Source organism: Paramormyrops kingsleyae, chromosome 24 (genome assembly GCF_048594095.1).
Source record: "Paramormyrops kingsleyae isolate MSU_618 chromosome 24, PKINGS_0.4, whole genome shotgun sequence".
NCBI classification, from domain to species: Eukaryota; Metazoa; Chordata; class Actinopteri; order Osteoglossiformes; family Mormyridae; genus Paramormyrops; species Paramormyrops kingsleyae.
The window spans coordinates 6178679-6206280 of record NC_132820.1 but is presented as its reverse complement, the minus strand read 5'-3'; the positions used below and the strand labels follow the sequence as shown (position 1 = coordinate 6206280).

The 27602-nt window shown below is 43.6% G+C and overlaps 1 protein-coding gene across 3 annotated transcripts in view; it reads left to right on the top strand.

Moving 5' to 3' along the window:
• The window catches only part of gabrg2 (gamma-aminobutyric acid type A receptor subunit gamma2), a 57852-nt gene extending 32045 nt beyond the window's left edge, over positions 1 to 25807 (top strand). For 2 of the 3 annotated variants that reach the window (XM_072706440.1, XM_023803548.2), the window contains exons 4-10: positions 1992 to 2212; positions 2791 to 2873; positions 4479 to 4616; positions 13879 to 14031; positions 15792 to 15997; positions 18295 to 18318; positions 21492 to 25807. In XM_072706440.1, the coding sequence (XP_072562541.1) occupies positions 1992 to 2212; positions 2791 to 2873; positions 4479 to 4616; positions 13879 to 14031; positions 15792 to 15997; positions 18295 to 18318; positions 21492 to 21770 (1104 nt within the window). In that variant the 3' untranslated portion in view covers positions 21771 to 25807. The remainder of the gene's footprint in view (positions 1 to 1991; positions 2213 to 2790; positions 2874 to 4478; positions 4617 to 13878; positions 14032 to 15791; positions 15998 to 18294; positions 18319 to 21491) is intronic. The other variant, XM_023803549.2, reaches the window with a different exon arrangement.
• Positions 25808 to 27602: the final 1795 nt, after the last annotated feature.

Below are 27602 nucleotides of genomic sequence, written 5' to 3'. Positions count from 1 at the left end.
TTTTTTTTTGTAGATGTCAGGAGGAAAGCATAAAGCCGTAAAACAATGGGCCATCATAGAAACAGGGAGGTTGCTGGATTATAATATTTTTAAGTACAGTGTGACTCATTCGGTTCCAGTTTTTTTTTTTTATGTATTACTCAATCAGCTGAAAGCTGATTGGTCCTCGGAGTGACCCCTCCCCATTGCTCACAAATTAAAAACATCATTGGCTAGTGATAAATTTGGTCCCTCTTAATGAATTATTGGTTCTCTTGTGCCTCCCTCCTCCCCCCCCCCCACCTTAAAAATTCTAGAATTGCTCTTGGCTGTTTTGTCCTGCACAAAAATAAAACACACACACACACACACACACACACACACACACAGAGACACACATATGTATATATATATGTGTGTGTATATGTATGTGTATACAGTATATATATATATATATGTGTGTGTGTGTATATGTATGTATGTATGTATGTGTATATATGTGTGTGTATATATATATATATATATATATATATCCTTGCATTATTTAATTTGGAATCAACAAAGATTTATGGGAAAACTGGAACTGCACTTTTATCATTTGCTTAGGTCAGCTACTTAGCTTCAACAAATTGTTCAGTTGGGGTGTATTTATGGCCAGCCACAGCATTTTCTTTTTTTCCATATAGGAGTATGGCATCATTGTTTCTTTTTTTCATATTTCATTACATTGGCAAAGGGATGAGATCCGATTTGCGTGCGGCGACTAAGCTGTTATCCGCGAGGGCCGGGCCGGAGCTTGACGCATGGCCGCGACACTCGAGGTTCCACAGATACAATCTAGATGAATGAGACAGAGCTTCCCCGAGCCGCGATTGCCTTTCGCTCCATTTATATGTTCTTCCCAGATGTCACACGAGACAGTCAAAAATAGCAGTTTTAGATGTGTTTGCGAGACAGAATCGCTCTTCCGCACCCTTACGTTTATCTGCTTCATTTTGATATGGGAGAGCTAATATTTATGAATGTAGATGAATGAGATGGGAGTTTGCCTCAGTTTTTGATTGGGCGGATTGTGATTTAAATTGCCACGGAAATCGTGTTTTATTTAACGTCATATATGACGCCCATGTGCAGCTCGTTGTCTGGCTGAGCTCTGCAGCAATGTAAGCTTTTCATACCTCTGCTTGCTCTCACACCCAAATCCCTAGCATTTACCCAGCATTTCACTTCGAAGCTAACGCCCATTACGATTGCGGAAAGTCAAAATAACGCTAAACGGAATGTCCTGCAACCTCCCTTCTTTGCTTGTCATTGTGCTGTTTTGGGTGGGCATTCATAACACGACCTCTAAGGTTGGTCTCTTAGCGAAACATGTTTAATAATAATAGCAAGCCATATTATGGTGACCCAGACAGAAGCTGCTTTAGGAGGTGTCTTCTCTGAGCTCGGGGAGGCCATTCGTTGTCCTCTTAGACCTCTTATTCTTGGGTGGAAAGATTCAAGGTTCTTCAACTCAACTGAGTGATTCATCGGGGGGCAATGGAATGTTAGCAGAAAAGTCTCTTTTTGCTTCAAGAACACATACGTATTCTGTGGGTTATAGAATGTCATCCTCTAGTCGTTAACAAAGGACTTTATCTCTGGATATGTCATTTAAGAATGACATATACATTAAGCTTGTATTTGCTATCATTTTGCTTAAGAATAATTGTGATTCAGTTGTGGCCCAAGGCAGCAAGTTCAAATTCTTTGATAGACTATAACATAAAATTTACGTCAATGTGTATTGAGTCCCAAGGACACAGATTAGCCATGGTTCTCTTTCTTGTAACTTGACGTGTGAAGTTTTCATCCAGTGGCCATTTAAGCAACTAGATGTTTTATCATAGCAACTGTAATTTGAGTGTCCTTCTCCAAACATTCAGGTACAATGAGCCAGCGGCCTTTGACCAACATGAAACCCTATGCTACCAATAATTGTTAATGTCACTTCCTGTCGCTATCTCAAACAGGAGTACACCATCGATATATTCTTTGCCCAAACGTGGTACGACAGGCGTCTGAAATTTAACAGCACGATGAAAGTGTTGCGACTCAACAGCAACATGGTGGGCAAGATCTGGATCCCCGACACCTTCTTCCGCAACTCCAAGAAGGCCGACGCGCATTGGATCACTACACCCAACCGCATGCTGAGGATCTGGAACGATGGCAGGATCCTCTACACCTTGAGGTAAAGCTTGTATTTGTCATTTAGAGGGGGCTTGGGACAGAGCGGATTTAGGTTATATAAGGAAGAGGATTCACAGTAGTTCGTCCTTGAATGACAGTGAAGGATTCTGTGCGATTATTGGTGAAACATGATAGGTTGACGTGCTGCTGGGTGTTCCTCTTCCTGATTCATATTCACCCCTGAGCACTGTGCGCGATCTTGGACAAGCGGCACTTCGACACGGGCTGGAATGCAGCATCCTCCTCATGAGGCTAACGAGGGGCCCGTGATTGATGCTCCTATTTTTCAGCTAAGACCTGACCGCGAGCTTTTAATTGCGGCCAGATAATGCTGAAAGAAATATGACATGACAGGATGAAAATGCATGAATGGGAGGCGATATTTCTGTGTCACTGGATAGCGGCGGCGACGTTCACCCCGCATGTACTGCGAACGGCTGCTTGGATTGCTCCACAAAGCCCCTCCTCCCTCCAAGCAGATTCAAGGCTGACTGGACTATCTCAGGGAGATGGGGGGGGGGGGGATGGGGGGGTCACATCAGCTGCTCACCCCTAACCGGCCTTGTTTTCTACGTTCAGGTTGACCATCGATGCCGAGTGCCAGCTTAAACTGAACAACTTTCCGATGGATGAACATTCCTGCCCCCTGGAGTTTTCAAGCTGTAAGTCTGGCCTCATGCTCACCCGCGTTCAGATGTGAGCACAGTTAGGGCGGCGGCAGAAGCCAAGAACGGCCCCCTATACCTTGTTGATGAAGCCATCATTACGTTAACTGGAGCTGCTTGCCCAGTTTCCGTTCCTTACTCCACAGGCCATTGCACACATAGGTCTGCAAAGAGAAATCAAGGGACCACGCTTGATTTCAGATGAACACAATTTTTTTGTACTTTGTCTTCTTGGACAGGGGCAGGCAGATGGGTTATAGGGTGTTCTAAGTCGTCGTGTAGTATTACAGTTAAGGGGACAAACACCAAATTTTCAATGTTAAAAGCTCCAGAGAGAGACAACAGGGAACAGCTCAAAGAATGGAAAATTGTGTTCATTTATCATCCAACCGCTTATCCAGTATAGGGAGCTGAGATTCTATCCCAGGAAGTAGAAAGGCCAGGGACGTTTGGAATGGGATGTTGGGCTGTCACAGGACACACACAGTTTAGAGCAGGGCTCTTCAACCTTACTTATGATGAGAGTCACTTTAAAGACAATAGTCTGCAGAGCTATATGGTTGATATAGTGCAAGATTATGTCAAGTGGGGTGACGATAAATGTTGTTGACCGGGAGGGAGGGGGAGGATATCCAATTGGCAAGCCAATTAAATTTTGTCTTGGAGAGTTAAATCCCTTGTGGTACATCAATGTACACATGTATAAGCAAAATAAAATGAACTAAATTAAGGTAATTGATCCTTTTTCTAAAAAGTGTTACGGGAGTTAGTCATTGGCTCCCTGCGAGCAACTGTGTACTCACGAGCGACACATTGGCAAGTCCCTCTTTCACCTAACTGCAGATTTTGTGGGTGTAGGAGGAACGCCATGCAGCGCAGGGAGAAAAGTCTCCCTGCACATATTGTAGGGATTCAAAGTGTCCCCCCCCGAGGTTGTAGTAGTATAAGTGCCATGCTACCCAAGATATCTGTATCATAACAACTGGTATTTATAAAGCTAATGAAAGACTTGGCTCTCTCTGGTGCCTGGAATGGAATTAGATGCAGTGCATGAGGTGCTGCATGACACGGCGGATTGTGTGTGCATTTATAAACAGCTCTCCTAAATGGCTGCTTGGCGGAGTGCTCTCATTTTTCAGTAAGGAAAATGCAGATCAATAATTCATTCCTAAGGGAAACCGACAGAACGATGGATGGAGCCTCATCACCGAGGGCTCTTGAGAACCTCCTGACACCATTCCAAACAGCCGTGACTTAAAGGCTCATCATTCCCCAATTACAGAGCGCCCATGGGCTCTTCAATTAAAAAGCCCATTAGCCGGGCCTTCTGCGGGGTTTATACCGCATAACACGTCACCTGTTCGCTGTGCGATCGCCTCTGAGCGCCCTGAGGGCCGCAGCTGGAGTGAGGACTTTGCGGGCAGAGAGCGTCGCAATGCAGCCAACATGCGGCAAACCGCCGCCTCTCTGAGTTGGCTCGCGGTTTTTTTGGTTTCACCCGGCGACGTTGCGCCAACACTTTGAGGTTTACCTTGTTGCCCGCGGGAGGCTTTGGACCGGATAGGCTCTCCCAGTCGCCAGTGTCCCCCTCTCCTCCCTCAGATGGCTACCCCAAGGAGGAGATAGTCTACAGGTGGAAGAGGAGCTCCGTGGAGGTTGGTGACATACGTTCCTGGAGGCTGTACCAATTCTCTTTCGTTGGACTGAGGAACACGTCGGAGATCGTGAGGACAGTGTCAGGTACAGGCTGCTTAGGAATCGATTGCTTTTCACATTATCTGTGTTCTGGTTCGTTTCACTCTAACATCCACCCATCCATCCATCCATCCATCCATCAAGCAATCTATCCATCCATCTTTCAGCTGCTTATCCACTAACAGGGCCCAGGAGGGTCTATTCTGGACAGTGTAAGGATACAAAGCAAAATGAAACCTGGGATGGAATGCCTGTTAATACTGAACAATCATTATAGGTAAATAAGCAGAAATTGAATTCATCACGCTGGTGCACAGGACAACATTAGAGAGTTTTTTTTTTCTCTCTTAGATTTATTAACATGCACCCTGTCAAAACAAATGATTACCTGAAAGACATAATGGCATGTTGTGGAGGTTCCATTCGTGTTTTAGCATGTAGCTTTGTGAGGTAGCCTCTGGATTCGTTCAGTGTGGCGTGTCAGCATCAACCCCCCCCCCCCCCCCCCACAAACACACACACCCACACACACGGATGCTCTGGAGACACTTCCTAAAGCAAACATCCCTATTTAGATTCATCAGCATCTTTTTTTTTTTTTTTGGCAAATAACAATGAAAATGTCTCAGAAAATGAAATCTAGCCTCAAACTCAAAGGGCATCCTATAAATCATTCTGTTTAATCGGTCAAGGTACGGCAAGGCTCGCTAAATGATGTATATCCTCTAAAGACGTTCTAGAAGCACGCACTATGATTTTCCATTATCGTAAATATGATAAGCACTCTTGTGGTTCCACCATAACAGCAAGTATGAAGCATTTTAAAGAGATATTTTTATTTGTTGGTCTTTTAGCTGTTAGCTTGGATGATTATACTGCCCAACAAAGAGTTTGTCACAGAGCAAGTAAGGGGTGCATTTTATGTACTATTTGTACATTTTATGCTATTATTTTTGCTCTCGTGGTTTTTGAGTGACATAATTTTCAGGCTATATTGATAGTATATAATTCCTTATTAGGAATATATGGGTATATTAAAGTTTCAGGAAAAAAATATTTTATTTTTATGAACATTTTTAAGGCTTTACAGAAGGATGCAAAGTACAGTCGACCCTTCGGCGTCGCGACTTTCCCCGTCGTGGTTTCGGTATATGGCGAAGTCAGCATAAGAAATGAAATGGGAATTTTTAGGACACTTTGGGGATTTTGCGAAAGCGGCAGACGACATCTGAAGGCCAAGCATGTCAAGCATGTTTGCAGCAGCCTCTCGTGTGTCTGGGGGGGGGGGATCTGTGCCCCTAACAGACTGTAACACGTTTGGACATATTGAGACAGGGTCCTGCTCTCTGTCTGATATCGCAAAAAAAAATATCCAGGTGAGTGTGCTTGGTGAATTCTGCTGGACCCTTAAGAGGGATGTTCCTGAGATCCAGTACAGCAGAAAATCATACACTTCTACCTTTAATATAAATCACTTCCACCATGCACATATGCTATAAATATATATAGCATTAAGTTCAATTGTATGTCACTCAAAATCCTTGCATGATAGAGAAATTCCGATTAGATATTTGAATTCAGCCCAGAAAATGGAAGAGTCACATATGCGGATTCTTCCACGTAGCTTCTCCACTGCAGTGGGTTTAAATCCCTGTTTTTGCACAGCACCCTCCAACACTTCTTGCATAGCTGGCATAAACATTAAGCGCGCTCTCTGTTTCGGTGGCTGCGTCTGTGGAGAGACATGCAAACATGGTGCCTGAACAGGTCACTGTGCTCAGTCTCTCCTTGGCAGCCATGTACTTCCGAACAAAATCGCAAATGACAATAGGAAAGAAAATCATCGTTAATATTTTATGACTGATCATTGTTTTTATTATAGTGTGAAATTTTCATCTTAACCATGCCTGGTTTCTTGTTAGTGCCCAGGATCTGCACGGGGACTGAGGGTGTGAACGTGCGCTTAACATGCGTCGTCCAAAGAAACATCAGAAAAGTGAAAATGCGATCGGAGAGCGACACTATCCCCCCCCCGAGGCATAATTTAGCTGTTTTCCTTGCCACCTGTGCCACCAAAACATGACGCTACGTTCCTCACCTCACACCAGTAACGTACACCAGTAACGTAGACCAAGCTACAGTCTCCCACGTGGTGTGTTACGCTAACACTTAATGCGTCCCTGTTGTTCTGTAGAGACGTTCTGGCCACACGTTGTAATTTATTAGCATTACTCTTGCATATATCTCACATAATTGTTGGGAAAGACAAGGATTTGTAACCCAGAGCTGAGGAATCCATGCAGATTTAGAGCAAATGCTACTCAGTGGCTGGGATAATAGTTTGCTTTTTTTGTGTCTTGTAAAGTAATTCTCCTCTTCTGTGAGTGTTGTGTCTCTTTTGATCATACTGTCTTTTTTGATGGTTTGAAATGTAACATAAGGTTTTGTCTGTGTATATTTCAGTCTCAACTGTTCTAATGCTATTTACAGTCCTGTCCGCTTTCGTCGGAGGCCGAGATTCTTATGCCATTAGTGTTCTCCTTGCTCACCTCGCGCTCTCTCTCTCTCTCTCTCGCTATTGAGTCTCTGGACCCATTTGCGACAAATATCCCTGCAGGGCTCAATCCAGCTCACCCTCCTGGTGTTGTCTGTCAGTGCCAATCAAAGGAGCAGAGGTGGCTAGTCCAGGTCCAAGAAGTACAAATCCAGACCAAGATTTTGTTTCAATCAAAGGGTTCAGTGCAATGTGATTGTAACTCTTCATACTCAACTGTTTGGTTGAAACCAAATCTTGGTCTGGATTTTTACTTTCTCGACCTCAACTCTCCACCTCTGCAAAGGATCCACAGTGAGGACAGATATTGTTAAAAATAAACATTTTTCTGACTGGGCCCATGATTCCATATGGGATTATTGCACCATTAATCTCTTTGGGGATAGAGTGATGTATCTAGACAAGGGGCATACACAGCTGATTGGCTCCCAGAGTCCTCCCTCCCCTGTCACTCACCAATTCAAAACATATCTTTGGTTGATAAGGTTTACCCCTCTGTATGAATTATTGCCTCTCTTATACCTCCCATCTTAAAAAAAATCATAGAGTTGCCCCTGGTGTGGACTGGGGATAGAAATCTCATTGCTTAACAGTCAAGGCAGACCAGCGAGGCCCCCATTTACTCAAGACAGGTTCCAGTAGCGGTATGGTGGCAGTGAGCAATTAGCAGATATTTATTTACTAAGTAGCATAGTCAGAAAGCACCTTCCGGATTTTGTTGCAGAATATCAGAACTAACTGCTCGGACAAATGAGTTTAAAATGCGCTGTTAAACAGGGCCAAGGGGGGGCTCCAGGAAATGGAAACGGATCACCGGCTTTGGCCATCTGCTGGCCCCTTCCTTTGGTTCTGTTAACCACTTTCGATTTTGACGCCGAACGTAATGGCAAATTTATTTTTGTGCAGGCTATTCGCATAATGACCTTGTAGACTCCGACGTGCCCCCCTACCCCCCACCCCGCCCCATTGTCTGTGTTCATCGATCTGTGTGATTTAGCTACAGGGACTGCAGCCTTAGGATCCATCAGCATCCCTCCCCTCTCAGATTACAGATGCCCACAGTTTACAGGTCAGATGTTCGGCAGGACGAATCCGGAGCCGCCATGACTAACAAGCAGAGCCGCGCACTGAGCGCGTGCAAACATCCAGGCTGTGTTCCATTCAGGGCTTATTCGTGGAATGCCGAATGACGCATCCGACCACTGGCATCCCCGTTCTTACAGATCTGGAGTGTACTTCTCCTCTGCAGTGGATTTAATCCCTGCGTTCTCCCTCCACTCTCCAACGCTTTTTGCATAGCTGGCATAAATATTCGGCGTGCTCCCCGTTTCGGTGGATACGTCGATACAGAAATGAATTGCATATAGGGATATTAAAAAATGTGTTTATACGTGATGCATTGTGAGAAAGGAACGAAGGAGAGGGAGACGTCCAGTGGGTGCTAGAACATTTTCAAATCTGCATGTATCCAAAGTCTCCCAGGAGCACAAGACAGGTAAACCATAACTCCAATAGAGCCCAAAGCTTTAGAGCTGCTGTAACATGAGAGAACCAAACACTCGAGCTCCACCTGTACAGGGACAGTATTTTCAGTTATGGGGAAGACACCAAAAAACCCATTCCCCCGTGCTGTTTTTTTTTTTTTTAAACATGTCCCTTGCTATATAAAGCATGAGAAAGCCTCAGTAAAACAGAAAAACAGCCCCTTAAGCTGAATACAGGGAGAGCGAATTGCAGTGCCTTTTCCGGGCAGGCGCAGCACGCCAGCGGAGAAGCATAGCTCTCACTATGCAAATGAAGTGCCCTGTTATTATTTATTAATATGGAACAGCTATAATAAGAAGCCATCCTCAGTCTATACACTTCCCAGCTTCCCCTTGTCAACAACTTAGGTCGGGAGTCACTGACAGGAACTTTTTAATATGGTAACGGCTAATTTTATGGTATTTTTGCTACACTCCATTACCCCATGTAACCATTCAGCAATTAACACACAATCACCGAGGTCTCTGATAGGCTTGGGTGAAATTACAGCATTGGGAAATGGCCTGCACTTTTCCTCCCCCCATTGGGCATGGCCTGCGCACGAGAAGGTTCCCAAGGCTTCGCCGGAGATCAGGCTGCTCCTCTTATGGGAGGCGGGCACCTGGTATGAGAGGCAGAGGGCTCCCTGTGACATCAGCGATGTGCTGAGATGGGTCCACTGGGAAAATAAATGGAGCATAATGTAGTGCTCAGATTCGTGGTCGTGGATGTTTGGGACGTTAGCGGCCGCCTTATAAAGGAATCAAGTCTGTTTATAGTCGCCATTTGTGCAGCTTCAGATGTAGCTATTTGTGGCGGGGCCTGCGTATGTCATTGGTCTAATAACCAAATCTCCAATCAGATCCCAGAGTTGGCAGAGTGATTTCGCCATTGGTTGCTTGAGGAAGGCCTTTTACCCCTAGCTGCTCCTGCATTCACAAAAAATGTATGTTGCCTTAAAAAATGTCTGCTTATTAAATAACATGCTAATGCAAATCAGGAGATTTAGTTCCTTTGATGTGTAAAGGTCCAGCTGCCCCCCCCCCGGCCCTCGAGCCGCGGACAGGAGTGCATTGTGTTAAGTGGCCATTGGGAGTCTACACACTGCGAAATATGGTGGCATGTTGAAAGAGAAGCTACTTCTGATTCAATTGCCCGTCTTCATTGGCCCCATTCTGCTGATCCTATACAGTACAAGACCGGAACCTATGCAGTAGGTTCAAAACACACTACCAGTCAAGTACAGAGTCTAAGAGAGGTAGGGGAGTAGTTGGACTGAACTAGTCCTGTGAAACCCTCTGCCTGTGGGAAGCTGACACCGTAGGACAAGGCTAAACCCAACTGATGCTCACATGATGCCTGCAAGAACACCATTACTCAAATAACGCTCGCACGTTCTTTTGTGGATAATTTTGACGAAGATCCAAATTCGCGAGAGCACCGCCAACACCATCCTGTGACTGGAGATATCTGGAGAGCCACGTAGATCATCGCTGTAGAGACAGGGAGGCCGGAGGGTGCAGCGGAGAGCAGCGGAAAGGCTCCAGAGACCCCTGAGCCAGCGGAGTGCGCATGCATGTCAGCTAGCAGCCGCAGACGGCGCAGTGCGGCATCCCTGCCGCACCGAGTCCTCCACACATCTTTACTAATTATAACCGGCCTTTTGAAATGCAGATCTTTCCGAACACGTCCGGGATTAGGATTAGCATTCCATCAGCATTCCGATTGTTCCACAAAGATCACACTCTGCTAAACCATTTAGACTGGATCGAACGGAAGAGATATCTATATATTTACCATTCGTGTGTCTGTGTGTGAATGCATTGTCATTGTATAAAATATATATTTAACATAATTACACGTGGTGATAATGTAGCTGCGCCCTGTTACATAAGCCCAGTAGGAGCTGTATCTTTCATGGCATGAATAAACACACACTCACCGTTTTAGAAGGACTAACCTAATTTTCAGAATGCCCAGAGACAGCTATCCCCTCTAAACTGAGTCCAACAGAGACAAAACCAAATGCATCACACGTGCGGAACGTCACATCAGTACCAGAATCGGATCCAGGCTGTACGCAGGGAAGCAATGTCAAACTTCCCGTTACGAATACAATTAATTATGTCGAGTGAGGGAGAGGTATTGGTCTTGAGGTGAGGTATAAAAAAAAAAAAAAAAACAGGCAGCTAGACTATGGTGGAGACTGGACTTGTTTCCATGGCGACGCGATTACGCAACCGGGACCTTCAGCTGACAAGACACGGCTGGCTAATGACAGCCTGTCAGCAGGGGTGAGGGGTCACCGGACGTCAGGCCAAACCCACGATTCCTGGGCCCCCTGCCGCTGCAGCGGGGCTGAACCACGCCGTCAAGGCTCCATCCCAGGGGAATTTTCCTACAGCCTGTGCATTCTACCTGAAATAGCAGCTCGGCATTTATCACTATCCAGTGACCTACATCAGAATGTTGTTTTTTTTTTAAATCCTTAGATTCTCAGTGCACAGCCATCACTGGACAGCAGCTCAGACAGCGACGATATTTGCTAAAGTCTCTTTAATGACGTGGTTTCGTCAATCTCTGTCCCAGAACATGAAAAGTTCTTTAGTAAAAAGACCAGATTACAGCAGATTGGGTGAGGTCCCTGCAGGGAATGGAATATTTCTGCGATTTTTCCTGATGATTTTCGCTAATTCTTTTTTTCTGTTTTGCCCTTTAAGGACTGAGAGTTCTCGCATAACTCCTGGCTGTAACGTGAACCTCGCATCATTTAATTACTGTGCGAAGTAAATACACACACAAACAGCTGTTCCGTTGGCAACGCCAAGGATGATTTAAAATTGTCGTAAAGCTCGGTTTGATTAAATAAACATCCCCAAGGCTCACAGCGGCAGCAAAAAGCAAAACGATCAAAAAAAGAACTATTAGAGTAGAGACTTCTGCGATCGATATTTAGACCCATGTTTCCCAATCCGATCCTCAGGGACCCACAGTCGGTCCATGTTTTTGCTCTCTCCGAGCTCCATACCAGACAGTTCACGTCCTTCTGTGAGGCCCCAAGGACCAGATTGTGAAAAACTGATTTAGACTATTCTTCTGTAACAGAGTATTCCATTTCAGTTAGCTGTTGTGATCTCACAAGAACATTATTGACCTGGACTGTTGTGGTTTCGGTGTTCCACACAGATCCAGCGTAGACTCTTCTAAAATCAATGATCAGTGATCCCATGGCTAGTCGACACATATACCTGCCAAAATAAGTGTCATTTTATATCCCGCTTGTCCTTCAGTCGTCACCCTGTGAGAATTTTAGGTGTGTGTTGGGATGTTGAGCTTATGAGTAGAAGATCGCTGGTCTGAATCCCAGGGTCAGCAGACTGATGATGCTGTTGGGTGCCTGAGCAAGACCCTAATCCTCCCCCAGCTCCAGGGATAGTTGTGTGCTGGTTGCCCCTGTATTTGTGTCTTGTGCGGTAGGGAAAAAGACAATTCTGCCTTGGGGATCAATAAAGTGTCTTTATCCTGTGCAGTAGTCTGTCTTTCCACCCGTGGTTTCTTTATTTTTAAAGTAGAATTAAATTCCCTACAAATTAAAGAGACCTTGAAATTCATTCTGAACTAGATAACGATATATGTCTTAAGTGGGGGGGGGGGGGGTACTTCACAGTTTGGGTTCGAGCCACTACAAACAAACTGTCACCCACTGAACAAGCGGCGTCTGTGGAATGGCGGCAGACCTTGCGGCAGAGCCCGGTGTTATTAATAGTGCAGTTTAATGCGACGTGACGGCAGCATCGCTGGCTAAGTCTAATAAGTATATTAACTTGCAGCTTCTTCTCTGCCAGGAGCTTCCCGTCACACGGGGTCTCTGTTAATGCTGCAATAATAAGGACAAATGTTCCTACAAAGACCCTTGTGGACATTCCTCACGTTTAGGCCATTACGAACCAGAGGGAAGAACACGTGCATCTCCGCACTGCAGGTGTGTTTAGTGGGGGAGGGTCTGGGTTACTGACACTGGCCCGTATACCTGTGTACGTTGGGCAGGTGGTATAGCTGAACCAGAAACCAGCTGAGCTGTCATCCCCCATGGGATTAAGACCGTTAGTGTTCTGAGAATGCAGCTGCGGGTTGCCGGCTGTTCAGGCAGTCCTGAAAGATCGCCGGATTCAAATCAGCAGGGAGTCTTCCGTGACACCCCACAATAGTTCCCTGGAATTAATCCTGGCTGTAACATGCTGCCATGGTACAATTCCTTGGTACCCCGTTGTGAGACCTTGCTGTTGCACCCAGTCATGGTTCCCTTCCTTGGTACCCTGCCGAGGTTCCTCGCTTTGAGACCTTGCCATACCACCCAGCCGTGGTTCCCTTCTTTGGTACCCTGCCGAGGTTCCTCACTGTGAGACCTTGCCATACCACCTAGCTATGGTTCCCTTCCTTGGAACCCTGCCGTGGTTCCTGCTGTGAGACCTTGCCATACCACCCTGCCATGGTTCCCTTCCTTGGAACCCTGCCGTGGTTCCTGCTGTGAGACCTTGTCATACCACCCAGCCATGGTTCCCTTTCCTGGTACCCTGCTGTGGTTCCTGCTGTGAGACCTTGCCATACCACCCAGCCATGGTTCCCTTCCTTGGAACCCTGCCGTGGTTCCTGCTGTGAGACCTTGCCATACCACCCAGCCATGGTTCCCTTTCATATTCAGGCCTGCAATTTTTTTTATTTTTATTATTTTTTTTTACAAATCACTTAATGGCTCAGGACCAAAATACTTTTCTGAGAGTTCAAACCCGACTGGCCTCTTGGATCACTAGGGATGGGTCGGCTAGTAGTAGCTAGACATAAATCCAAACATGGTGAGGCAGAATTTAGCTACTATGTTACCCAAAACTGGAACAATCTCCCCAAAGATGTTACATGTGCCCCAGCTGTAGCCATTTTTAATTCCAAACTGAAAACCCACCTGTTCTCTTGTGCCTTTGATTAGTGTCTCAGGTAAAGTCCTGCATTTTTCTTTTTTACATATTCTAAAATTGATCTGTTCTACTAAATGTGAAACTTGCCCTACCTCGATGTCAGTCTGCTGTGGTACACTTCATTGGTCCCCTTGACCTCTAAGGCACAAGTCAAACTTCCAAATGTATGAAATGACCTGTAGCTATTTGACAAAGTATGTTTTTTTTCTTCTGAGAACCTCTCCTCCTCATGTTCTTTCGTTGTTCCCTCCTTCAGGAGACTATGTGGTCCTGACTGTCTTCTTCGAGCTGAGCAGACGGATGGGCTACTTCACCATTCAGACCTACATCCCTTGCACCCTCATCGTCGTCCTGTCCTGGGTGTCCTTCTGGATTAACAAGGATGCCGTGCCAGCAAGGACCTCCTTAGGTAAAAACCATCTGCCAGGGCAAAATATCCTTCACTGACTACCCAAACGCAGACAAACCTTTATGGAACCCGATGGAATTCAGTAACGTTGTATTAATTATTGTTTTCTTCTTCAACAAGTCCAGACTGTCCACAGTAGGAGCTGACTCTAGCTGGAAACAAAGATCTGATAGCTTTTAATCCATTCAGCCTTGAATTAACTCTCACTGATATGTACTCGTCTTTAGCCTGTGATATGCCATAATTATCTAAGCCTTGCTACACGTATAGCCAAAGGCAAATGGTGCAGTAGAGTCTTTGTTAAAGACTTTGCATCTTTCTGGAAATTGTCCACTTTTATGGAATCAGGGCTCAAGCTGTAAATTCCTTTGGTGGTGTTTTGTCAGCTTTGTAGAAGCCAATAAAGCCAATAATGTAATAACTGCCAATAAAATAACAATTGTTTCCATTCTTAATGTAATTAAAATCAGTAATGTATTAACTAGCCAATAACATGACACATTTCCTGAACCAAAAATATACCAACTTTTTGTTGATTATCGACTTTTATTGCATTAACAATGGAGAAATGTATTATGTTGTTGCCATGCTATTTTACATTTTGGTAGTTACTACATTGTTGGCTGCTACACCCTGTGAGACCCTACGACTCCGTAAACCAGCTAACGGTATCATAAAACCCAAAGGTTTCATCGCTCCTAATGTATTTTTTTTATACAAACTCAGCAACAAAATTTACTATCTTTTTTTTCCTTTTCTATAAAAAAGTAAAACTGTATCAAAGTCATACTTCCTGACTGCTGACATTAACGAAGATTAAAATTTGCTTTGTTTCCATCTGAAAGATTTTAGGGAGATGAATGTCTGGTGGCAGCTGGAAGGATTAAACGTCTGTGGTATATATATTTTTTTTTTTTGAAAATGTGGGGTATTACGACGATTAAATATAGAGAGAATTTAGCATTCGCTCCTTTTGTATTTAGGTCCAAAGCCTGCGTAGTCTAACACAGCATGATGAATGGCATGCGGGGGAAAAGACGGGATTTGGCTTTGGTGTCCGTGCAGTCGGCACGCGTGTAATTTATTTAAGGGCCTCTTCTCGTGTATTGTCACTTTCTGTGGTCATCCCGTCCCCCACGGTGCAGAACACAGCACGCCAGATGGTGCGGTGTAATGTCTCTTGGACTGCTCTCAAGTGTACACAAACGGACGACGAGGAGAGACTCAGCCTATTGGTCGACTCTCGCTTCCTTGGAATCGAGATCATAGCTCACGCCCTCCTGCCCCAGCGGATGATTCATCTGCGATTTAACCGTTTGCCGCCCGCCGTTCGCTGGTCGAACTCCTCGGGCGTCGGGTCCATCTTGTCGGTAATCGTTCCTTGGCAGGGTCGGCCTCTTTCTGTGGGACGGCGTCTTCGAAATAGAGAACGCCACTCGCTCTTTCACGGGGGATCTCTTCTAGACGATATCTTGAGTTGCATTAGTGTCTTCTCTAGAAGGTGGGCGGGGCATAAGAGGGGCCATAATTAATATATAGAGGGGCAAACCTTATTAGCCAATGATATGTTTTGAACTGGTGAGTGACAGGTGAAGGGGCACGCCAGGGGCCAATCAGCATTCAGTTTTGCCAGTGCACTCTGCATGTCTTCTCCGTCATATATAACCCCTGATAGTGGGGCTCCTCCTAGTGGTCTATGTTCCCTCTTTGCCCCTTGAATCTCGACGCATCTCCCCCCTCCCCCCCCCCCCCCCCTGTAGGTATCACCACGGTGCTTACCATGACAACTCTGAGCACCATCGCCCGGAAGTCTCTACCCAAGGTGTCCTACGTGACGGCCATGGACCTCTTCGTGTCCGTCTGCTTCATCTTCGTGTTCGCCGCCCTCATCGAATACGGCACGCTCCACTACTTCGTGAGCAACCGGAAGCCTAGCCAAAAAAAGGACAAGAAGAAGAAAAACCCGGTAAGCACCCGACCAAAATCACTCGTTACCTCACCGAACGCATGCTGAGATACCATCATGGTAGCATTTGTCTCTGTTAACAGAAGTGTACAGATTACATCATCTATCTCTATTAAGCGAAGCATGCTGATGTAATGATTATATTTGTGTATACTATGAATTTTTTTAGCAGAACACATATAGACCAAAATATAAAATAAATTTGCCCTTGAGACTGTGAAGTTCTCCTTTCCAGAATAAAGACTGGAAGATTATGTTTTGTACCTTTTTTTATACGGCTTGTAGGTTTATGTTTCTTTTTATGGTACTAGAGTCATGCCACACAGAGAATAAAATGCTCTCCTTCCTCTGGGGTTTTTTAATGAAGGCTTTGGTACATAAGCAGCGTCCCTATAGGGAACTCCCAGTACTCTCCTACTTTCCGAAGAGTCGGAATTTCAAGGGACATCGTGTAACCTGTGTCTTGCCCTTCTGACCTCTGTACATCTCGCATACGATGTCGAGCTGCTTTGTAGGTGAAGTTCTCGCTTTCCGGGTCTCCTCCAGTTGTGCCAGATGTGAGGATGAACGTCGCTCCTGTTAAATCAGGGACCCTGAACCTGTCACATTAACAGTTCGGAGGTTGACACTGTTCCCTTCACCGACTGAGCTGCGGAGTTAAACATTTGGGTGTTTTTTTTTTGCCTGGGTGCTCAAAGGTGCAGTGTGCCTCAGTGCAGCGAGATACAGGCGAACACAGCTTTTCCGCTCACTGTGTAAATGCCAGTGAGGCCAAAACAGGGAGAACGAAAAGGGTTAAAAAGCCGTCACTCACCGAAGAGCATGCTCATCTCTCAGCTGCATTTCTGCCGGAAAAATGCATATCTCAGCTTTTTAGTTAAAAACATGCAGCCACCGATGCCATTATACCTGTACAGTTCTGGTATTAAATGCCTAAAATGTATATTGTTAATGCCTGATTATATAACTGTGTCTTAATACCCTTCAGGTGTCTCACATTATTATGGTTAAATGTATGTATGCATATGTTATGCCTATATTTGTTAAATAATACATTTTAATGTGGTATACGAATAGCGATGGAAATGCAGCGGAAAAATGAAAATAATGAGACCGCAAAAGGTAAGAAGAAACGTTCAGTCAAATGAAAAATTAAACTGCGGGCCGATTCATAAATAAACATGAGCCGCGAAACCGGCGCCTTTAACAGAGTTTCACGAAAAATTAAAAATTAAAAATAGACGCCGTGAGATATGCAGGGGAGGTTGGGGCTTTGCACCTTAGCCACACGGCAGCCGAGTGCGATGTGGCACAAAGGGCCTGTCTCTTACCCGATCAGGCTCCCCTTCCGGCACAACGGTGAGTGTCACAGGGAAAAATAAAAAAAACCGCAGCAGCTCTGGGTTTACGCTAATCCCTCAACAAGTGCAGGAAAGATGCGGTGGCAGCAACGGAGATGCGGACGAAATGTGTTGCTGAATTAGTCCCGAAATCTCTTACCGTGAAAAATGCGGTCAGATAAGGAAGTCGCATCAAATCCTGCGAAATGCATCCAGAATCAGATGAGGAACTAATGCAGTGAAAAATGGAGTGAAGAGAGGTTGGAGTGTACAAGTTTAACCTGAGGAGACAAACCTATGCTTATTTAACAGATGCTTACACCCAAAGCCAGGCACAATCGCACAAGCAGGATCAGACGGTCTTTAGACACATTGGGGGTTAATAGCCTTGATGTGTCATCAGTGAAATCATTCTTCCAAGTCTAGGATTTGAACTAGCAACCTTCTGATCATAGGAGTTTTAACCAAATCAGCTACACAAAGCTTTGTTGGAGATTTATAAAAAGGGGGGTAAACCATTGCTGGGGGGGAGGTCTGATTTCAATGGAAATGAACGGGAACACACTTTGAATACTGATTAGTGTATGTTTATTTGGTGGGGGGGGTGGGCGCTACAGCCCCCCTAAAACAGCCCTCGCAACACCCCTGCATGAGAAAACTTATAGGATAAACCATTTAACAGCCAACTTTTGCTCTTATTTAGATCTTGCGTGTTTTATCGGTCACACACTTGGGTTTGAAGTGTAACTCGCCGGACGTCCTCCCGCTCTCCACTCCGACATGTCCTGTCGCGCATTCTCCTGTTCTTTGTCTTCCTCTCCTCTCTCTTTCAGTTCACTATCGGACTTCTGTGTGACTCTCCGACGTTTGTTTTCACAGTTCTTTCTTTCTTTCTTTTTTCTTTTTTGTTGTTCTCTCTCACTTCCACATGTCATTTGTTCCCGGTGCGGCCGTAAGCTTCTCCGGCTGTTTTCTTCAAAGGTACACCTTCCCCCCCGTCTGTGTGGACAGAACCACAGCTGCATGCGTGCCCCACGCTTTGCCTCCCCAGTGACGCACGCCTGCCATGGCTCCAGTGCCATTCCCCCCACCTCCGCCCCATGCACACACACCAAGGACCCTCTGCCCAGATTCAGTGTACACGGGTCATACCATATACAGATAGGAGAGGCGGTGTACACGGGTCATACCATACACAGATAGGGGAGGCGGTGTACACGGGTCATACCATACACAGATATAGGAGGAGGTGTACACGGGTCATACCATACACAGATAGGGGAGGCGGTGTACACGGGTCATACCATACACAGATAGGGGGAGGTGTACACGGGTCATACCATACACAGATATAGGAGGAGGTGTACACGGGTCATACCATATACAGATAGGGGAGGCGGTGTACACGGGTCATACCATACACAGATATAGGAGGAGGTGTACACGGGTCATACCATATACAGATAGGGGAGGCGGTGTACACGGGTCATACCATACACAGATATAGGAGGCGGTGTACATGGGTCATACCATTCACAGATAGGGGAGGCGGTGTACACGGGTCATACCATACACAGAAATAGGAGGCGGTGTACACGGATCATACCATACACAGATATAGGAGGCGGTGTACATGGGTCATACCATCGACAGATAGAGGAGGCGGTGTACATGGGTCATACCATACACAGATAGAGGAGGCGGTGTACATGGGTCATACCATACACAGATATAGGAGGCGATGTACACGGGTCATACCATACACAGATAGAGGAGGCGGTGTACACGGGTCATACCATACACAGATATGGGAGGAGGTGTACACGGGTCATACCATACACAGATATAGGAGGCGGTGTACATGGGTCATACCATACACAGATAGAGGAGGCGGTGTACATGGGTCATACCATACACAGATAGAGGAGGCGGTGTACACGGGTCATACCATACACAGATATGGGAGGAGGTGTACACGGGTCATACCATACACAGATAGGGGAGGCGGTGTACACGGGTCATACCATACACAGATATAGGAGGCGGTGTACACGGGTCATACCATACACAGATATAGGAGGCGGTGTACACGGGTCATACCATACACAGATATAGGAGGAGGTGTACATGGGTCATACCATACACAGATATAGGAGGCGGTGTACATGGGTCATACCATACACAGATAGAGGAGGCGGTGTACACGGGTCATACCATACACAGATATAGGAGGAGGTGTACACGGGTCATACCATACACAGATATAGGAGGCGGTGTACACGGGTCATACCATACACAGATATAGGAGGAGGTGTACACGGGTCATACCATACACAGATATAGGAGGAGGTGTACACGGGTCATACCATACACAGATAGAGGAGGCGGTGTACACGGGTCATACCATACACAGAATCCTCATTCAGTAAATTCTGCTGTCACATTCTGTGTGCCACAAGAGTCTAAATTAAATGCCAGCCATGTCACTTCCCCTTTAATTCCACTGCTCCTCTAGAATGCTAACGGTTCAGTTTACAGGGTCACAAATCCCGGCACAGTCCTATCCTACTATATCACCATAACTGGCTGAAATGGACACCCGCCACTCCGCGCCGTCAGACGGAAAGCCCCAACTGTAACCATGGGGTAGATTTAAGGTTCAGCATCCATAAAAGCCAGCATTAGCCAGACCATGGTGTAAATACCCAGTTATCAGGACATTTAAATGCTGAATAAGATGCATGTTTTGTTTATTGTTCAACTTGAGCTTTTTTCATTGAAGATTTGCATGATCTAGTTATCAAAAATCTGAAATGGAAAATGCTACCTTGGGGTCAGTTCAAACAGGAACCTCATTTCCAGGGAGGATATTTAGTGGCCATCGGTAATGGCCCTTTCCCAGTCCCCGCCGGCCCCTCCCAGTGAAAGGGGTCACTGCCATCTGATTCCCAGCCCTGCTACTCGCGGCCGGTGTGTGTGCTGTCCTATGCTTTGGCTTCCACCTGCTTCCCGCACGACCCTTTGAGAACTGTCCCACGTCGACAGCCCCCCCCTGCGGTGGGCAGCCAATCAGGCAGGGACTCTGGATCCCTCATCCCTCTGACAGCCAATTAGGCCGGGATACCACGTTAAGTTTGCAAAGGGATCCAGGATGTCTCTGTGTACTAGTGCTGGGAAAACAGAGGACGGGGTAATGGGCATTGGGTTCTCTGCTCAACAGATCAAGGAAAATTCTATGGCTGGGACTGACCACTAATAATTTCCTACTTTTGAATTTTTTTCTGGTAACAAAATCTAAACATCAGAAGAATGATCATGCTCTGTAGGAGGAGCGTTTAAAAAAATAAACAGGCAATGTTTACAGTATTTGTCAGCAGGATGCAGTATAATCCTCTGAATCAATTTGAGACTTTCAACAGTTCCAGAACTAAGCAACAATTAGTGCTGTGTATTCCAATTTGATGAAGAATATCAGTCCTTTTGTCTGAAATCTCAAGTGAACACGAGTATTCTCATTGATCAGACTTAGTTTTCATACCAACGTTGTATCCAGAGTGCATAATTAAGCTGAAATTTTTAATATTTGAATGTCACATAAATAAATCTAAATCTGATTAAACACATTTTTGTGACCTTGGTCACAAACAAAAGACAGAAAATGAAGCTGGAAAAAAATTGAGCTTTGCTGTCTTCCATGAAAAACTGCACATTATTCAGACACAAAGGAAAGAATCCAGTGCGGAAATAAATACCCAGTTTGTGTCTCATCTTTACAACACCTTATGTTGTAAATATTGTAATGAAATCATGACGACTTTCCCAGCACTAGCATGATTTACTAGCTAAATAACGATATAATAACAAATATAGATAAATCTGTCAAATTCATCGTGGGCTTTTCCCGAAGGGGAAACTTGCATCCTTTGTTTGAAAGTGAACAATCCGTTTGCAAGCTGCTAGGTGCTCGACTTGGATTTGCTTGGGCATATTTTAGTTTTACTTTGTTTTGTTTTACTCACTGGCAAGAAAAGGTGCGATAATCTTGCAAAGAATGTGAGAATACTAACCAGCCCCCCTAAGTCCCTCCCCCACCCTCCCAGTGCTTCCCAGACATTGGCCGCTGACTCTGTGCTCTCTCCCCGGCAAAAACGCAGACCCCCACGGTAGACATCCGCCCTCGGTCCGCCACGGCCATCCAGATGAACAACGCAGCTCACGTGCAAGAGCGCGATGAGGAGTACGGCTACGAGTGCCTCGACGGCAAGGACTGCACCAGCTTCTTCTGCTGCTTTGAGGACTGTCGCTCGGGCGCCTGGAGGCACGGCCGATTGCACATCCGCATCGGCAAATTAGACTCGTACGCTCGCATCTTTTTCCCCACCGCCTTTGGCCTCTTCAACCTCGTCTACTGGGTGTCCTATCTCTATCTCTAAGTCTCGCGCACGTAGCTGGCCTTAACATATACCGAAAAGACCGTACGTTTCCGCGCTCCTTAAAAATCAAACATGAACGCTTCGCAGTCCGTTTCCATTTTGGTTTACGTGTTTGTTATTGACACATGTTTGCGGTTGTTTTAAAAAATGAAGCATCTGATTCGAGAGAAAGTTGTAGCAAAACTAGACGGAAGAGCGAGGGATGATATCACTCGATGCCTTGAAATGCAGAGAGATTTTTCCTGTTTTTTTTCCTTCCCAATCGAACGTTACATAATATCTCCACAGTTTCATTGTTGCCATGGCTCTGTTTAGTCAGATGAGTTAGCAAGGTAGCAATGCAGATGGGGGGTGTCATCTCGTGTGACCATCATTCTGCAGGATAGCTTCAGCTGCTGTCTGAAGAAACTTTGCTGTTGGGGGGCGTTTTGGCTATTTATGCACTTCTTTGTTTTTTTTTATCCCTCCAATCACATTCAAATTTAGATTTTAATTTCCAAATTGTAAAATTCTACCATAAATTGACAATTTTTTTTTTTTTAATTATTCTGAAAATCTGCTTTTTACCTTTCATCGCATTTGTTAATTTATCCATCCATCCACCTTTATGTTGCCTCTCTCAGTGAGGGTTATGGTCATATGTTTTGTCAAAATGTCATGAATACAGAATGCAAATTAGGCACGACTTAAAAAAGAACTTAAGCAGCATAGATTAATAAACACTGATTATTAACTAATGGTTAGATTTCTCAGTCAAAGGTGTGTAAGAAAGAGGAATCCTTTTTTTAATGAATCATCAGGTCTACAGTCAACTGTATACAAACTGTATATATTTTAATATTGAATATGTTGTAGTGGTTTGTTTAACGCATGCATCTATGAGGCCAAAAACAAACTAACTTATCAAGGTCTTCTACCGACGTCTGTGGAAACAAGAGGAAACGTTGCACAAGAAACATAAGTAGAACATTTTACTGAAAAGCATCAGAGAAGAAACATTAAGTTTCCCATAAACTTGAAACCAATTGCCTTTGATGCATTAATAGTATTCTTTCTTTTTCGTTATTCTAGAATGCAAGAGCACTATTTTATTTTACCATAAATACTTCAGTCCTTTATAAAGGATGGTTGGTATTGAAATGAAACTGTAAACGATCCTACAGGTAGGGAAATTGTAGTATTTAATAATGTCTTTGATATATACTTTATTTTCTATCAATACTTAAACCAGTTTTGTCATCACACACGATTTTTTTTTTTTTTATGTCATTTTCCATTATTACCGAGCAGCCCTGAATAAACGGACAGTTACGCAACATAAATATTTCCCTGAGAGTGTAATCATAAGTGCACCATTTAAATTAAAAAAACAAGGTTGAAAAGCAATGCGACGCATAATGACGGAGATGTGTAATAAAAGAGAGGAATGCCAGCGTGACCAAAGATGCTGTTAAAGGAAAGATACAGAACTGCTATTGGTTGGTGATAAAACATACCAAACTGCTATTGGTTGGTGATAAAACATACCAAACTGCTATTGGTTAGTGACAGTGATGGTGGACCGGACCACCATATAAAAACAGGAAACGTGGGAAGGATCTGAATCTGCTTATTTGACCATACTTTGTTCTCGTGTACCCGTCATCTTCCTTTGCCCGAAGACCAGTTCCAATACTAAGAGCAAGACGATAAAATTCCCCAGATGTCGTTCTTGCCTCGCCACAAATATCAAGGATACATGTGTGGCATTCTCGCCAAATGACACCAGTCCCATGATTCATTGCGCCCCAAGTTCGTTCTTGGAAACCGAGTTAGCAAGACCGGTCTTGCCAGGATCATAAGTACGGTCTTGGTGTTGAGCTCATGGTGTTTACTCGGGGAAAACAGGAAGTGGCCCTTTTTGCAGAGGAATGAAATGGAGAAGGAAAAGGCATAAATGTTTGTCAGGGGGACATGGAACAAGTCTGCAATCTTGTGCGGATTGTCACTTCTTTCAGGTTTCATGGGGTGGCGGGGTTATCTGTTTGTACTTGTTACAAGGAACAATGGACAGGTGGAATTATTCAGCACAAAACTGGTTAGCAGGTTCACCTTCCTGAAACAGCCAACCCACTTCTGACAGACAGCTAATGCAATTTTTTTTTTGTTCAGTTTTGTTCAACTGGATGTGTTTCCATTGTTTGTTTACATATATATGCCCCCAATTAAAAGACAAACAGCATAAGGTATATAGGCAATTAACCTGTATTCCCACTGAGGAGAAAACTGTGGTAAATGATAAAAAAAAAAAGAAAAAGAAAAAATAAGATTGGCTAGGCTGGAGGAAAAAATGGACAGTCTGTGACAATTTTTTTTGTTTTGCTTTTAATTTTTTTTATTGCTTTCATCAGTATAGCTTTAAATATGTTGTTATATCGCTTCATTGTGTAGTTCATGCAGCATGGGAATGACCAAACAAAATCGATCAAACTATCTTACTCTTACCAGTTTGGCATGGTACACTCTTTGAAGCAACCAGGTTTCTGGTGTAAATCTGTGTGTATTTGTATGTGTCATGTTCATGTAATTCTTGAGAATGTTATTCTGTATAAGGAATTCAATCAAGAATCGAACAGGCCAATCACAACATGCAGTTAAGATTATGTTTCATTACATTTTATATCCCCTATTACTAAATTTGAAACTCAACTTTCATATCGACGAGGTTTTGACTTGCAGTATGAGTGAAGTGATCCTGTTACGTTGTACTGTTTGTCAATGTTACTGTATTTCTTTGTTTTGACGACGGCTACTGTGTGCTTTTTCAAGCACGGAGCCCTTTCTGACACAATGTCACTTTGTTTTTTGTTTTTTTTTTTTGAGAAAATATTGAGAATGAGTGGTAATAGCAGCTTTAGGAACCAATGGGAGACGTATTCGAGTGGAGTTTGTATATAATTCCGATGTCATACTCTCCCATCGCTTGCAATAGACCAAGTTTTTCCTTTTGGTCTCCATGTCACCTCACTTCTTACCATGTTAATCCACGGCTGTATTAGGCGTTGCGTTCAAATCGCCCAGCTTTGTCTTTGTACACAAGTTGTTTTGTCTGAAGTGAATATGTGTTTTCATATCAAACAGAAGGAACACATGATATATTTCAGCCATTGTTGTTTTTAACGCTAAATGTAGGGGAATGTAAATGTATAACAAAGATATTAAAGTGCCAAACTCAAATGCAATTTGATATTAATATTTGCTTATGCAATTAAAACACTATGAAATTACATCTCTTTTTAAAGTTAAATGCATTTATTCGTCAAAATAAGCTAAGCTAGCATTTTTTGACTGACAAATGTAATAACTGATAAAATGCAAGACATTGTTTTAAAACTCGTGAATAATAATTAGCATTAATGTTTTAAGTGGATTTCTTCCAAAATGTTAAACTAGTTTTGTACCACTTTTCGATAAATTCCCTTTTGAATAATGCTTGAATATTACAATACCTTCTTTAAATGCCAAAATTCAAAATATTTTGGAATTTAAATTGCAGAAATTTAAAATATCAGACTTACTACATATAAATTCAGTCCTTTGGCTTATGTCATAAAAATCAATACAGATAAGGGAAAGGCATAAAATATTTCTACAGGGAAAATGTGAATTATTTATACACTACATTTAGGTGTCAGACATGTAGACAGATCATCTACATCTACATCAAATGCTCAAGGATCATGAAAAGGTTAGGGCACAAAAAGGCTTTTATTTTGAAATGGACCCTACATGTGGATCGCATGTAAATAATAGTTATATTTTCTGACATCAGACAGTAATACAGTTTGTCACACTTGGGCTCAGTAAATGATCACCAACAACTGGAAGATGACTGATCTGGATAATTATTCACATGGTGTGTCTCCAAGCTTGGGTGTCGTACAGAGATCCCTATAAATACTAGTTCAGGTGTTCACTGTATGTACGACAGGATACCCTTTTCATAAAGGAACTGCATACAGTTGTGGAATTTTACAATAAAAAATTTCTGCATTCAACGACATTGTTTATTTTACTTTTTTCTTATTCTTGTAAGGGTTTAATCGGGTCCTTTTTGATGTACACTACCAGTCAGAAGTTTTTGCATGCCACAGGTTTTTACTTTTTCATATATTTCATAAACCACAGATTCTTTATTCTTGTTTAGCTATGGAAAGTTGAGTAAAAACGATGGAAATATAAGTCAAATAAAACAAGTTTCCTTTATAACATGGAAAGAGTTTGTAACACTGCATGTCTGATGTCCTATTAACTGGTTGTGTGGTGATGGCAGATTCTAGGCCGTCTTTTAACTTTAAATGCACTAGTTACCTGTTTCATCCCATGAGACAGAGCAGTATTTAATGTCACTTGTAGGAAGAATGCCTCGAATTTTCTCTGCTGTTATAACTGCTAGAGGAGGTTACTTTGATGAATCAAAGATACAACATTTTCTTGCTAATAAAGGTACTCAAATGGTGAACATACTGTAAATGTATTTGTTAGCAAAGAATATTGATTGTATTTTAGTAAATGTTAAGTGAGTAACATGCAAATGTAGAAAATCTGTGTGTGCGAAAGCTTTTGACTGGCAGCGTACTAAACTGTTGTTTCACTGTTACAAGGATGAATCCTTGACAATACAATAGGGTAAATCCTTACCAGAAGTACTGCAAGTAAATAAATCATTCTTCGGGTGACTTCTGGAGCGATCATTGTTTAGCTCTTAATTAAAAAGTAAACAAAATGTAGAATAGACTGCAAAGGGGATAAAAATGTAGAAAATAATTTCATGTGCCACAGATCTTTCAGGTTTTTTGCTTACACATGAATTTGTGATTAAGATTATAATATTATTTGGCACATTCATCATCTATGGAATTGCATATTAATGCGTTTAGGTCTAGTAAAGTGTGCAGAGTAATGCAACAACTGCAGAAAGCCACAACAGTCATTAGTTAGCCCAAGTGTGATTTCTTCCTGGCCTGATGTGCATTCAGATTATTCAAAGCAGAGATTTTCTTTACTTGAATAAATATTTTAAGAATTATTGCTGTCCATTAAATGTTTAAACACACCCTAGCTGAGCATATATCTAACTATTAAATCATTTATGTTAATGATTAGCAATTTTAATATTAAATGGTAATAAATCAACAAATGCCTGCAGTCATGCCTCCCACTGAACCAGGAACCCACACATGATAATGAGAACAGAACAAAAAAAAGCGATGCAGAATTTCCAAGTATCATGTTATTTTGGAGATGCAAATCTTGGCTTAACTGTAAGGTCAAATTTACCATAGAATCTGGCCTTTAACACCACTGCACGATTTTACAGACTTTCAGAAGGTTGCCTGAACTTGTTAGTTTCATATTATTTTAATCATGTTCTGACTTCTTGCACTGAGTTTCAGGAGAAGCAGTATCCTTGTATCTAAGTTCCATCCAACCACCCATTTTCTGTAACAGCTTATTCTATAGGTTGGGATGCCAGCCCATGACGGGGCACACACACACACCATTCACACACACACCATTCACTCACACACCTCATTCACTCACACACACACACACACACACACCATTCACTCACACACCTCATTCACTCACACACACACACACACACCATTCACACACACACACCATTCACACACACACACACACACACCATTCACTCACACACCTCATTCACTCACACACACACACACACACCATTCACACACACACACACACACCATTCACACACACACACACCATTCACTCACACACCTCATTCACTCACACACACACACACCATTCACTCACACACAC